At 40.2% G+C, this 15,924-nt stretch overlaps 1 protein-coding gene across 1 annotated transcript in view; it reads left to right on the forward strand.

The window, feature by feature from the left end:
• The window catches only part of LOC102470854 (uncharacterized protein KIAA2026), a gene marked incomplete at its 5' end in the record, with an annotated part of 45,239 nt that extends 41,877 nt beyond the window's left edge, over nt 1-3,362 (forward strand). Inside the window, 1 exon segment of the mRNA XM_006172113.3 lies at nt 3-3,362. Coding sequence (XP_006172175.2) covers nt 3-2,461 — 2,459 coding nt within the window.
• Between the last annotated feature and the right edge of the window lie 12,562 nt (nt 3,363-15,924).

A 15,924-nucleotide genomic window follows, 5' to 3' on the forward strand; every position in this document is an offset into this window, starting at 1 on the left:
ACGAGTTGTAAAAGTACAGACCAGTTCAGATCAAAATTCACCCAATAGTTTATCTTCAAATTCAGTTTTCACTTTTGCTCCTCAGCTTCAGGCATTTCTGATGCCAAAATCAACAGCTTCATCATCCTCCACATTTTCACCAGTAACTGGAACAACAGCTACACCTAGTCTCCCACCTTTTGGCCAAACACCAACTTCTGTTTCCATTCCATCTGGCTTTACTCCATCCATGGGGAAAAATCTCAAGCTTACATTAGGCCAGTCTTCTGGCAGAGGTAATTTAGGCCATATGACAGATAAAATTTCACACATGCCCTCTTCTCCCTTGAAGTCCTCTGTTTCTTCTAGCACTCTACTACCATCAACAACAAATAGTTCAGTAAATGTAATTAGCATATCAACAGGAAATTTTGGACAAACCAATGCAAATATTCATACTTCAACTAAACAGCAACAAGTAGATTATTTCACGAAAAGTTACCCTGTTACAAGATCGGAAGCAACAGCAGCAACAGATGGAGATGTGATAAGTGGAACTTCAGTACAGAAACTTATGCTGGTGTCTGCTCCATCTATTCTTTCTTCTGGCAGTGGAACTGCAATTAATATGACACCTGCACTGACATCTACAGGTGTTTCAACCCAGAAATTAGTTTTTATAAATGCTCCAGTTCCCAGTGGCACCTCAACCCCAACTATTGTTGCAGAATCATTAAAACAAACTCTTCCTCCCCCCTTAAATAAAACATATGTTAAGACTTCAGAGCAACCCCAATTGGTACTAATTCCATCTACAGTGGGAGCACCAATAAAAATAAATTCATCACCAACTGTGTCTCAGATAAAAGATGTGAAAATTGGACTAAACATAGGTCAAGCAATTGTAAATACATCAGGCACTGTACCAGCCATACCATCAATTAACATATTGCAAAATGTAACCCCAAAAGGAGAAGACAAAAGTAGCAAGAGCTATGTTTTGCCATTGTCAACAACTGGTAATTCAATTCCAGTAAGCTCAAATTTTATGAGTCAGAATATTTCTCCCGTTAATGAATCAGTGGTTTCTGCAGCAAGAGCAGTAAACATGTTTTCTGTAACAGGAGCAAATGTGTCTTTGGGTTCCCTTTCAGTGACCTCAACCTCTGCTTCAGTTGGGACACAATCTTCTGTTTTAGTTAGTGGAAATGATACCTCTTCAAGAATGATGCCTATTTTGTCAAACAGACTTTGCACGTCAAATCTCGGAAACACTGTGGCTATATCAACTGTGAAAACAGGACATCTTGCATCATCTGTTCTGATTTCAACTACACAACCAACAGTGTCTCCTAAATGTTTAGCATCAACGTTACAAATCCCTGTTACTGTTGCCTTGCCTACACCTGTGACTGCATCTCCTAAAATAATCAACACAGTTCCACACTCAGCAACAGTACCAGGAACTGCACGTTCTGTATCTCTTTCTAAAAAACAATCTCGAACTTCTCTCCAATTTCAGTCACCAGGGATTTCTACTGCAGTGCCAACAAATGTAAACACAAATAAACCTCAGACTGAATTATCATCCCTTTCACCAAGTCCAGGTAAAATAGTTAATATTTCCAATTTTGCTCCTCTGCCAAACCAGCAAGTGTCCCCTGCTTTAGTAAAATCAACCCTCAGTTACAGTTCTGCTCCAGGTGTCTCTGCCATTCACACCGCTATAGCACCATCAAATGTAACCAGCCTAGTAGGGGGTCATATCAGTGAACCTTGTATTCAGCAAAAAATAGTCATCAACACCAGTACACCTTTGGCACCTGGTACTCAGATCATGATTAATGGAACTCGATTTATTGTTCCGCCACAAGGTCTTGGAGCTGGCAGCCATGTCCTCCTGATATCTACTAACCCAAAATATGGACCTCCCTTAGTTCTTCACAGTGGCCAAGGCATTCAGCCTACGTCAGTAGATAACCCTGCCCAGAAGATCACATTAGCATCAAATAATTCTTTAAGCAGGCAACCTACAAAACATTCTCTGAGAAGCTCTACAAAAATTGTAAACTCTCTTGGGAACATGAGTTCTCTACCCATAATACATGCACCATCACAAATCATAAATACAACTGCTAAAGTTTCTGTTCCAACTCCAGTACCAACAGTACCATTGACTTCAGTAATTAAGTCTCCTCCAGCTACTCTTTTGGCTAAGACATCTTTGGTTTCTGCCATTTGCTCCAGTAATCCCCCTCTGCCAAGTAGTACTTCGGTTTATCATTTGGACACATCTGTCAAAAAATTGTTGGTTAGCCCAGAAGGAGCCATTTTGAATACCATAAATACCCCAGCATCTAAGGTTTCTTCACTCTCTTCATCTCTCTCTCAGATTGTTGTATCTGCCAATCGAAATCCCACCTCTGTCTTCCCTGCTTTTCAATCTTCTGGCTTAGAGAAGCCTGACACAGCTGCATCTTGAATTTAGACAACACGAGCCAGTTTTTAAATAATGGGGCATTGTTTTGACTCCCATAAGAATTTTAACTTTATTATAATGTTGAACACATAATATACATAGTTTGTGTATGTATGGTTGTGTGCATGTGTGGTGTGTGTGTGTGTGTGTGTGTGTGTGTGTGTGTTTTAATGTATCTTTTCATTAGCTTACAAGGCTTGTTTTCTTGGGGAGGGAATAAACTTGTTCCATTTCACTCACTGATACGAGGATGTCCTCAAAGATTCTTTGTTTAAAGTACATGGTCAGGATTTACCTGTCTGTATAACATAAATGGAACAAAGTTTGACTAGTTTAGAGTAAGCTACCCTTTTGCACACTTAAATTGACATGTTTCTTGAATTTGGACTGTTGCAGTGTATCTACAATATGGTATTCTGTGTCATTAGTGAAATATTATTTTTGTTTCTGTAAAAAAATATATATATATATTTATGCATTGTGAAAATGCAGTCCATGGTGTAAAATTGTACATATTCCTAAATCCCTAACAACCTCTACTAAATATATGTACAAAGAATGATGCTGTCTTATTTATGTTTTGTTTACATAATGTATAGTTTTTTAAGTATTTTAGTAATTTTGGACCAGTGAACTGTTAGCAACAGTGCAGAAGAATCTGCATGTAATAAACTGAGTTGCTGTATTTCTTTGTTTGAATACCATTTTTAAAGTGTGTTCTTATTCCATTGAAAGAATACATGGTATAAATGGCAGTCCTTACCAAAAGGAATTAAGGCTAGGGAATGTGAATTAATAATCGCTAGCATTTGTACAGGCTTTACAGTTTACAGTTTTTACTTTCACCTATCTCATTTGATTTTTAGAGAATTCTTTAAGAAATTAAGTGACGTGGGGGACCAGCAGATGGCGTAATGGTTACATTGCTGGACTCCCATGTAGTAGACCACAGTCCAAGTCCCAGATCTGGTGGCTTAAAATTCACACCAGGTATGTGTGCGTGCATGCCCAAAATCCTGAGAGGAGAATGGAGAAGAAGGGATTTCAACAGGCCATTGGAGGATGATTTCTCGTTTTCAATCTCTCTGACAAGCTCATGCACCCTATAGCGAAAATCTCCAAAAAAAAAAAGTAATGTGTTCAAAAAGTGATGTGTTTGAGGTTACCTGGCTTTTGGGTGGTAGTACCAGTTCTTGAACCTGATGCTTTAAATCCTTTCTCACTGTTCTATAAAACTTTATTCAACATTTCACTATTTTAACGTTTTGTTTGTTTGTTTAATCACCACCAAATTCTACTATCCTGACCAAAAGAAGTGATTGTTTTTTAGACCAGTATATTTAGTCTCTATTTATACATCGCAATTTTTTTTAACTTTTTAAAAATAATTTTAGATTCACTGGAAGTTGCAAGAATAAAACAGGTCTCATATACCCTTCACCTTGCTTCCTCCAAAAATGTTTATTTTAAAATTGAATTGTTGGTTCTTAGTGACTGGTTTTCCAAAATGATATTTAAGTGCATGAGTCAGTTTGTTTGTTTTTTTCTGTCTTGGTTTTGTTCTTTAATTGAGTAAGAACACTTTCAGTTTTAAATGCTCTTTGCTTCCCCGCCCCCTTCCATTTGAGAGAAATTACTTAAATTCTGTTGCAAACTAAATTTTATGATTCAGCTGAGTATCACAATTTCACCTTGTAGTTTTTCAGACTATGCCTTGTTTTTTAAAAAGTCAATTTTTATATTTATTGGATCTTTGTAGCTATTATTTGAGATACTGATTGTGTTCTCATCCACATTCCATTTATAAGAATATCATTAAAATTTCATCTCATGCAGTTATAGTCTGGGGTTGAAAATGATAGAGAAGGGGCTAGCAGGTGGTGTGGTCGTTAAGGCACTGGATTCCCAAATGGCCAATCACTGTTTGAGTCCTGGATCTGGTTGATGGCTTGCTTGCTCACTTGCTCTCTTTCTCTTTCTCTCTCTGTGTCTCTGTCTCTTCTGGTCAAATTCAAAATAAATGAATAAATAAATACAATTAAATCTTTAAAATAAAAATAAAAGAAAATGATAAAGATAGGCCTAAAGATTTCCTTTGTGACCAGCAGGTGGCATGGTCTTTGGGGTACTTGGACTCCCACATAGCTAACCACAGTTCAAGTCCCAGATCTGGCAGCTTGAAAATCATGCTAAATGTATGTGCATGTGTGCCAAAAATCCCAGAAGGAGAATTGAGGAGAAGGGATTGCAGTTTGGTCAACTCCCTGGGGCAGGGGGTGATTTCTCATTGTCTCTCTCTCTCTCTCTCTCTCTCTCTCTCTCTCTCTGGCAAGTGCACGCACCCTATGGCAAAAACCTTAAAAAACCCTTTGAGGGTTAGCTAGTGGTTAAGAGAACTAGATCCCACATAGCTAGCATCATTTCAGATCTCAGTCCCAACTGCTTGGGAAAAACAGCAGTTGAGTGTCCATACCTGAAATTCCAACAGGATGGAGAAATGAAGGAGAAGGGATTAAAGTGTAACCATGCCCTGCTGGGTGGTACTTTCTTACTCTCTTTGGCTTTCTGGCAAGCACACACACCTTCTGACAATTAAAAACCAAAAACAGAAAACCCTAAAAGGATTTTTTTGAAACTACACTGAAATGTGTTATCAAAGTGGAAGATTAAGTAGTTTGAATATTCCTGTAACATTGCTAAAGGCCCTCAGAAACCTGCATTTATTACCTTAAAACAGTCCCTTTGTCAGTCAAGTTGGTGTTCTCGGTAACCCTTCTAGCTGTCAATTAAAAAAAAATGGATTGGGAAGATCAAGGGCATTTTGCATCATTGCAAAATGATCTGTTTGCAGTTATTTAATGCCTATCATCCTTGTTAAAAACAGGAACCTTTTCAATCGTCATCACCCCAGCAAATGGCACATTGTATTCGATATATTTGTTTAATAAATGAGTGAGAAATCGAGATAGCTTCCTACATTATTTAAGGTCTAGTTACTTGTTTAAGTGAATATTCCATTCTTTCTACTAGAAATTTGACTAAATTAATGGATTTATATCATCAAAAAGGCAAATTCTTTTACCTCCAGTTCTTTTTTGTTTGTTGAGAGTTTTGTTTATTTTTTGGTATGGGGTATGTGCATTCACTGGGGAGACAGAGAAGAAGTGAAAAATCACCCCCCCTCCCCCGAGGAGAATGGCCACACCACAACCCCTTCTCCATTCTCCTCTTGGGATTTTGGGCATGCATGCACATGTGCCCTGCATGAGTTTTAAACTACTACCAGGTCCAGGATTCGAACTGCAGTTGGCCATGTGGGACTCCAGTGGTATAACTATTATGCCATCTACTGGTCCCGTTACCTCCAGTTTTATAGGTCATGTGGATTTCTGGGATCTTGGCTGAAAAGTACACAGTTAAATCCCTCAATTCTTTGTACTCATTGTTAATCATTAAGTATTTTTTAAGGATCATCTACAATAAGTCTTCAGAAAGTTCACAGAAAATTTGTATGATGAAATAACTATGGATTTCAATATTTTTTAACCAAAATAAAATTGTACTTCTTATTTTTCTTATGAACTTTTTTGAAGTCCCCTCCTGTAAAAGCATACATGTGAGGGAAGAAGAGTTACCAGTGTTGCCTGAAAGAGGGTACATGGTATTAAAGGGGTTTATTTCCACACTTGGTGTAGAAGTAGGCCATTTGGATGTCTGTATTTAGTATCACTTTAAATACTAAAACATGCCAAAATAACATACCTCTTTCAGATCTGTTAGCTCTTTCCTCTCATTTCCTATGTTTTCTTCTGCCCCTCCCTCTATGCCCTTAAAAGATTTTCCTTAAGATTACAGTAAGTGGCTGTGTGTGGGTCTTTGCTTCTATTCTAAGCCTCCAACTTTATTTAATAATTCTCATCAGTTTTGTGGTTAAAGTAGGGATGGTTATAATTAAAGTAGATGACAATGTTTACTTGATTGAGATCATTAACATGAGTGAATTTTTATATTAAATATTTTATATTAAAAACTTGAAAAGGTGGAATGTTTTGAAAGTGATCCAAGAAATTTGATGAGGATTTTAGTTATCCAAAATCATACTACTATAATTTAAAGATGATAAGCAGTTTACCTTAAGTCATTCCAGAAGTGGTTTTGCCATCACCTGAGGCCTCAACCCTTACTGTTGCTACAATGCTATCATCTGCCTTAGTTATTCTTTTTTTTGGGGGGGTGGGGGGAGAGATTTTTGCTATAGGGCGCTTGCACTCGCCAGACAGAGAGAGACACAGAGACAGAAAGCGAGAAATCACTTCCCAGGGGGGATGGTCATGCTGCAATCCCTTCTCCTCCATTCTCCTCTCGGGATCTTGGGCACGCACGCACACACACCCGGCATGAGTTTTAAGCCACCGGGTCCGGGACGCAAACCACGGTCGACTACGTGGGAGTCCAGCAACATAGCCATTACGCTAACTGCTGGGTCCCACTGCCCTAGTTATTCTTAACTTATTCAGCAAGCATTTACTATACGCAGCAGGGTGCTAAGAAAGCTGAGGGGTATGGGGCCAGCAGTTGGCATAATGGCATTGTCGCTGGACTCCCATGTAGTCGACTGCAGTTCAAGTCCCAGACCCAGTGGCTTAAACTCATGCTAGGCGTGTCTGCACGCATGCCAAAGATCCTGAGAGGAGAATGGAGAAGAAGGGATTGCAGCGTGCCATCCTCCTAGGGGGTGATTTCTCGCTTTCTGTCTCTCTGTCTTTCTGGTGAGCGTAAGCACCCTATAGCAAACATTTCTCAAAAAAAAAAAAAAAGAAAAGAAAAAAAGCTGAGGGGCATGACATAGATTAAGAGTTTTTTGGTTTGGGTATTTTTTGTTTTGTTTTTTTGGTTTTTTTTTTAGATTTTTGCTATAGAGCGTGTGTGCTTACCAGAGAGACAAGAGACAGAAAGCAAGAAATCCCCTCCCAGGGGAAATGGCCACACCACAGTCCCTTCTTCATTCTCCTTTTGGGATTTTGAGCACACGTGCACATGCACCTGAATTTCAAGCCACCGGGTCTAAGACTCGAACCGCAGTCACCTATGTGAGAATCCAGCAGTATAATCATTACAGCATCTGCCTGTCCTTGATTGGAAGATTCTATAATTAATAAGAAATATGAAGAGGACCAGTGGATGGCGTAATGGTTACGTCGCTGGACTTCCCTGTTGTTGACCACGGTTCGAGGCCCAGACCCAGTGGCTTAAAACTCATGTTAGGTGCCCAAAATCCCGAAAGGAAAATGGAGGAGAAAGGACTGCAGCATGACCATCCCCAATGGGGGGTGATTTATTGCTTTCTGTCCCTTTTTTTTTTTTCTTTTTTCTTTTTATTGAGAGATTTTTGCTGTAGGACTCATGGACTCACGATTTTTGCTGTAGGGCTCATGGACTCACCAGAGAGAGATAGAGACTGCGAGAAATCACCCCCCCCCACGGGGGTGGCCATGTCACAGTGACTTCTCCATTCTCCTCCGGGGATTTTTGGGCATGCACTCACATGTGCCCAATGTGAGTTTTAAGCACTGGGTCCAGGACTTGAACTGTGGTCAGCTATATAGGAGTCCAACAACAAAATCATTATGCCCTCTGCTGATCCCTGATTGGGAGATTCCATAGTTTAAAAGAAATATATGAAGGAGACCAAAATCCTGAGAGGAGAATAGAGGAGAAGGGATTGTGGCATGGCCACCCTCCTTTGGAGAGTCATTTCTTACTTTCTGTCTCTCCAGCAAGCATATGCACCCTACAGCAAAAATATCTCTAAAAAGAAGAAAAAACGATTTAGCCTCAGTAAAGCACAAGGAGCATGTAGAAAAGAGCAATTGAGCCTATATGGAATACTGTACAAGAGATGTTCAAAAAAATTAATGGAAAATGCATATTATGAAAAAATTTTTGTACATGGGATTTTTAAGTGGATATTTTTTCTTTTTTGGAGAGGTTTTTGCTACAGGGCACATGTGCTCACCAGAGAGAGACAGAGAGACAGAAGGCAAGAAATCACCCCCCAGGGGGGATGGCCACACCACAATTCCTTCTCCTCCATTCTCTCGGGATCTTGGGCACACACATACACGCACCCGGCGTGAGTTTAAGCCACCAGGTCCAGGACTCAAACCGCGGTCAGCTACATGGGAGTCCAGCGACGTAGCTATTACTCCAACTGCTAGCCCCATGGATTTTTTTTTCATCAAACTCAATTTTTTCCCCCAATTTTTGCCATAGGGCCTGTGTGTTCACCAGAGAGAGAGATGGAAGATTAGAATTCAGTCCCCCTCCCCCACTAGGGGGAATGGCCGTACTTCAATCCTTTTCCTCCCTTCTCCTCTTGGGATTTGGGACATGCATGCACATGTGTCCAGCATGATTTTCAAGACACCAGATCTAAGACTCGAACCTCGGTTGACCATAACTACCATACCACCTGCTGGTCCACCAGCTGCTGGCTATAACTACCACACCACATGATCTTTTTGAAGCCCCCTCATAGATTAAATGAACAAATGTGGCATCTCTTCATATGGCACAGGAAGTATGGGTGCTTCTGTACAATGCTGGAGACCTTGGAGAGTTTCCAGCTTCATGTCCTTGTCCGCCTCCACCAAGTATGCCTGCAATTCTGATTGGCCACAGGGCTGAGGGGAGGATTGCAGCGTAAAGACCCTTTGGAGGTTGCCTATCTCTCAACCTCTATGCCTGTCTCTTAATTCTCAATAAGTAAAACTTTTAAAACATTATTAAAAACAGAACTACAGATGAATGATGAGTAAAGTAGTCTAGGCTGGATAATAACTGAAAAATATTTTGAAGGTACTGGGGAAGCTACTGAAGCTTTTGAAGCAAAGATAGTAACATTCACTGTAAGGTGGGGATACAGTAGTCTTCCTCATCTACAGTTTTGTTCTCTATAGTTTTTCCCAGTCTGTCAGCTGCAGACTGAAAATATTAAATGAATAATTCTAGAAATAATGTATATGTTTTAAATCGAACACTATTCTGAGTAGTGGGATGAAATTTCACACAATCCTGTTCAAGACATGAATCGTCCCTTTGTTGACCATGAATATGCTACCCACTGTTAGTAACCTAGCCATCTGCAAGACTTTTTTTTCTTAAATGCCAGAGAGCACATGCATACATGTGCCAGAGAAGAAGGGTAAGAGAGGAAGAAAGTGCCCCCAACAGGGTCCAGTCACACTGCAATCTCTTTTCCTCCATCTTGGCAGGATCCTGGGCACATAGACATGTTCCCATGTTTCAAGTTACCAGGGTGGAATTTGAACCATGGTTTTCCACATGGGATCCAGCTCCCTTTGCACAGTGTTTAACCACTGCTGTATGGGCCTGACCCTGCACACCTTTTTAAAGTAATATTTATAGCATCATTATATTTCTTCACATTGGCTTTTTTTTTAAGCTTTAAAGATTTTTTTTTTTTATTAGTGGTAGAGCATGTGCACATGAGAGTAAAAGAAAAGATGAGCACCCTCCACAGGAGATCTTGGGCACTCAGATGCTTGCCCACCATGTTTCAGGTTGAATGGGCCGGAGATTTGAACTGTGGTCGCCATCTGGGATCTGGCTTCTGTTGAGCAGCACATCATCACTGTACCACAGAGCCAGCCCTACATTGATTCTAGATTGACAGTGTAGAGATCCTCAGTTTTCTCATCTTCTCTTTGCCTAGTTTCAAGTTGCCATCAGCCTTGTAATCTCAAAAGATAGACAAACATCATATTTCATATGGTTTCAGACTTTAAAGGTCTCTTTATCATCTCCAACATAGTTCATGTTTTCAAGTTGTCAAGTATTTTTTCCTCTTCTTCCATTTCCTATACTTTTACATACATCTCACAGCTCCTTGGAATAGCAATTTTACAGTTTCTTAAAATTGAGTGTTTTTGTCCAAATTATCTATGATTTCCCTTTGGAGTTCTTCTGTGCCACTTTTAAGATGTTTTTGGCATAATCACTTAAGATTGAGGAAGAGAATTTGATGCATCTTCAAATAACTGTTTTTTTTAAATAATTATTTTATTTAACTTTATTATTATTATTATTATTTCCAAAGAGACACAGAGAGAGAGGAAAAGTGAGAAAGCAAGCCTCCAGGTCTGGAACTTGAACCACTGTTGGCTGTGTGAGAGTCCAGCACCCTTAATCACCACACCACCTGCTAACCCCCAAATAACTGTGTTCTTGTTGAACCATGAAATACAAGTTTAGCGACTCATTTCTGTTCTTTTTGGAGAAAGTCTTCAATATCTCAAGTGACAAGTGGACCTGTCCAGAAGTGCTGCCAAACCCAGTGTTTGAAACTTCAGAAGACTAGTTTCTACTGGAGGTAACTTGAAGTCTTCGTTAGTTTGTATAATCAATCTAATCTCCTCGTTGACTGTAACCTGGGCAGAAAAATCTTTTGGCTAGCTCTTCTAACCTCCTTAATGTATACTTACTTGCTCATTATTAATATAAAAAGAATCATGGGAACCAGCAGTTAGCGTAATGGTTATGTCGCTGGACTCCCACGTAGTCAACCGCGGTTCGCGTCCCGGACCCGGTGGCTTAAAACTCATGCCGGGCGCATGTGTGTGCGTGCCCAAGATCTCGAGAGGAGAATGGAGGAGAAGGGATTGCGGCGTGACCATCCCCCCTGGGGGGTGATTTCTCGCTTTCTGTCTCTATGTCTCTGTCTGTCTGGCGAGTGCACACGCCCTATAGCAAAAAAAAAAAAGAATCAGAAAGGCCTTAGCAGAATCTCCCAGAGAAATCCATAGCCAGAAATCCAGAGCCTGTCCTAAGCATCAGACAACATCATCAAGGGTTGGGAAGGAGAAGGCCAGGTTTTAGGAAATGGCACTCTCTAATTTCGTTCTGCATACTGCACAAATGGAAAGTGACATATTTGTACAGTGCCTTTGGTCAAGTGAAAAATAGTGATTGCAGACAGAGGAGACCATCCATGAGCCCTGACCAGTCTATCCCTATCCAACCCTGCCAGAAACCTAGGGATCAAAGGCACTGCCGTGTCATTACCCATTCTCTACCCTCAAGCATGTCAGGGTACAAAGGTGGGGCACACAGCAGTAGAGGACTCCTATGCCAATGTTTATGATTAAGGCTTACTCTTCTGAGTTTAAGTTAATTTTGGTAGAAGGGCAGCCTGGTCCTGCCTACAGAGGTTGTAAGAATCTCCGTTTCTTGGGTCCAGCAGGTGGCATGGTGGTTAAGAGTGCTGGACTCCCACATGGCAGACCATGGTTCAATTCCCAGACCTGGTGGCTAACTTCCTCACTTTCCCTCTCTCTCACTCTGTCCCTCTCTGGTCAAATTGAAATAAATAAATGAATGAATAAATAAATAAAATTCAATAAAATAATTCTAAAAAATAAATAAAAGGGATCTCCCTTTCCTGAATGTTCTTCTCTTCTTTTGTGTTTGATCAGTGAAGCCAGCAGGGACAGAGCACTGAAACCCCCAACAAATGTGTTAACAGGAATTTATTGTAATAGCCAGAGGATGTGTGCTCGCCAGGGATGTGTGTGGAGAAAGCATCCCCTAATGGGGCAGTCATGCCGCAATCAATCCCTTCTCCAATTCTCTATCCTGTTTGTGTTTGGAAAACACATGTACACACAGGCCTGGTTTGTATTTCAAGCTGCTGGGGCTGTGATTTAAACTGGTCATCCATCTGGAATCCAGCTCCCTTAATGAGTAGGCTACGGACCCATCCCAGCAGCCCAGAATTTTAATATCAGAATAACAATGTCTTAACATTTTATGGATTTTCAGGGAGGCCAGTTTGTCCTCCCATTCAAATCTAAGCATTCCTAGATGGGGAAAACTCTAGTTCAGTGGTGACTTCAGTGATCCAGGCTACTGGCATCATGTGACCTTCCATCTTTAGTACATGGCTCCCAGGGTTCCCTGCAATTGGTTTCCAAGTCCAGAGATTCAACTTCACAAGTAAGGCTGCTTCTGGGAGAGAAGCAGCTCCTTTCTCTTTCTGAATATGTTACTCTCTATTCCATTCCAACAGACTCCCACTCTCCTACTTTCTATCTGGCAGATTCAGTTCATCTTCCATCTATAACTTGGGACACTAAGGGACTCTATAAAGAGAGTTTTTTCCACAAGGAAAAGAGAACTTTCTGAGTGATAGTCTGTGGCTACGGGTCTTGACATAGTAATGAACTAATGACATGGCACATCCATAGATGTGGAGGATTAAAACTCAGACTAGGGACTGGCAGTTGGCGCAATGGCTATGTTGCTGGACTCCCATGAGTCGACTACGGTTCGAGGCCCGGACCTGGTAGCTTAAACTCACACCAGGCACATATGCATGTGTGCCCAAGATCCCAAGAGGAGAATGGAGGAGAAGGGATTGCTGCATGGCCATCCCCCCTAGGGGGTGACTTCTCACTTTCTGTCTCTCTGTCTCTCTCATCTTTCTGGCGAGTGTACACGACCTATAGCAAAAACCTCTTTAAAAAAAATAAATAAATAACTCAGACTAGGTATTGAGGTGAGCAGAAGAGGTAGCCAAATGCCTGGTGAAGTTTTCTTTGTTTAGAATTCATTAGAAAAATAGAGGGGGAAGAGAGCTTATGTTAGGTAGTAAGTAGGGAGATGTTTTTATATGTTGTTGAATATAATTTTTAAAAATATGAGGACCCTCTTTAACACATGTTTATTCTCTTCACTACAATCTTGTTTTTAGTAGAAAATGGTACAGTTACATTACACTGGTGTTCTCAATACATCACTTTAGGTGGTAAACTGACTCAGCATTGAATAGCAATGAGTCATTTCTGTAAAACACCTGCAAGATTTCTCATTCTGTCAAAGACAGCCTTGAACTTATCTTTGATTCTTACTAATACGCTTTATACCAACTATCAATATCTTCTTAGATTTTTTTTAAAGAAAAATACTCTATATTGTTCCCCCCCTTTTATTTATTTACTTCTTCCATGAGCAAGACAGGCAAGAGAGAGAAAAAGACAGACAGGCACCCCCAACTGTGTCTTCATGTCACAACCTACTCCCAGTTTCAGCCAGCTGGGAACGCTGGCACACATGTGCACCCAACTCAGGAAGTTCCCAGGATGCAAACCCAGGACCATTTCCATGTTATATTACCATTTTCCTACTACCTGGTCCCTTTTCCTAAGTTTGAATCAAAATAATTTACTTTTATTGTCTTTACTGTTATAGTTATCCTTTAGTTATAGAAAATAATACTGGTTTTCTACCTAGAGTGGTGATATAAATTAAGGCCAATTTTTTTTTTTTAGAATTTTTTTGCTATAAGGCGCATGTACTCACCGGAGAGATAGGCAGAAAGTGAGAAATCACCCTCAAGGGGTGATGTCCATGCTACAGTCCCTTCTGCATTCTCCTCTCGGGATTTTGGGCATACACATTGTGAGTTTAAGCGACTGGATCCAGGACTCCAGCCACAGTCAATGACATGAGAGTCCAACGACATAACCATTATGTCATCTGCTGGTCCCTAGACCAAAAAATTTTTAAGTGAGCTGACTGGTAGAAAAAATACTAGATAAAAAGTAGTATAGGTGATATGTGGATGTGGCTTTTTAAAAATTACAATTTTACTATGCAAATAATAACACCATCCTAGAATCTCTAACCCTTTATGATTTCTTCTGTCCTTTTTAAGAGAAATTTTTGCTATAGGGCATGAGCACTCGCCAGAGACACAAAGAGAGACAGAAAGCAAGAAGTCACCCCCCAGGGGGATGGCCATGCCACACCATCCCTTTTACTTCATTCTTCTCTTGGGATTTTGGGCACGCATGCACACACACCCAGCATGAGTTTTAAACCTCCGAGTCTGGGACTCAGACTGTGGTCAACTACGTGGGAGTCCCTCTACATAACCATTATGTCATCTGCTGGTCACCTGCTGTATGACCTTGAGAGAGGGATTTGGGAACTCAAAGGAGTTAAACTGCCAATGGGCCATTTAAGGCAGCTGTCTTAAAATACATCAGCCAAACTACAATAGTTTTTCTTATTTAAATTCTTATACCACTTTCTGGGTTAACAGAAAAGTCTTATCATTATGATAGCATTGATCCTTGTGAAATGTAAATAATTAAATCTACATTTTATTATTTAAGATATTACATCTTTACAGAATATTATTATAATAGCATGGGATTTTATTTTATTAAAGAATTATTTTAACTTCATTATTATTATTTTAATTTGACCAGAGAAAGAGAAAGCAAGAAAGCAAGTTGCCTGTTTCAGGATTCGAACTGCAGTGAGCCGTGTGAGAGTCCAGCACCTTTAACCACCACATATCTTCTTAGATTTTTTTTAAAGAAAAATACTCTATATTGTTCCCCCCCTTTTATTTATTTACTTCTTCCATGAGCAAGACAGGCAAGAGAGAGAAAAAGACAGACAGGCACCCCCAACTGTGTCTTCATGTCACAACCTACTCCCAGTTTCAGCCAGCTGGGAACGCTGGCACACATGTGCACCCAACTCAGGAAGTTCCCAGGATGCAAACCCAGGACCATTTCCATGTTATATTACCATTTTCCTACTACCTGGTCCCTTTTCCTAAGTTTGAATCAAAATAATTTACTTTTATTGTCTTTACTGTTATAGTTATCCTTTAGTTATAGAAAATAATACTGGTTTGTGAGTTTAAGCGACTGGATCCAGGACTCCAGCCACAGTCAATGACATGAGAGTCCAACGACATAACCATTATGTCATCTGCTGGTCCCTAGACCAAAAAATTTTTAAGTGAGCTGACTGGTAGAAAAAATACTAGATAAAAAGTAGTATAGGTGATATGTGGATGTGGCTTTTTAAAAATTACAATTTTACTATGCAAATAATAACACCATCCTAGAATCTCTAACCCTTTATGATTTCTTCTGTCCTTTTTAAGAGAAATTTTTGCTATAGGGCATGAGCACTCGCCAGAGACACAAAGAGAGACAGAAAGCAAGAAGTCACCCCCCAGGGGGATGGCCATGCCACACCATCCCTTTTACTTCATTCTTCTCTTGGGATTTTGGGCACGCATGCACACACACCCAGCATGAGTTTTAAACCTCCGAGTCTGGGACTCAGACTGTGGTCAACTACGTGGGAGTCCCTCTACATAACCATTATGTCATCTGCTGGTCACCTGCTGTATGACCTTGAGAGAGGGATTTGGGAACTCAAAGGAGTTAAACTGCCAATGGGCCATTTAAGGCAGCTGTCTTAAAATACATCAGCCAAACTACAATAGTTTTTCTTATTTAAATTCTTATACCACTTTCTGGGTTAACAGAAAAGTCTTATCATTATGATAGCATTGATCCTTGTGAAATGTAAATAATTAAATCTACATTTTATTATTTAAGATATTACATCTTTACAGA

Source organism: Tupaia chinensis, unplaced genomic scaffold (genome assembly GCF_000334495.1).
Source record: "Tupaia chinensis unplaced genomic scaffold, TupChi_1.0 Scaffold000354_1, whole genome shotgun sequence".
NCBI lineage: Eukaryota > Metazoa > Chordata > Mammalia > Scandentia > Tupaiidae > Tupaia > Tupaia belangeri.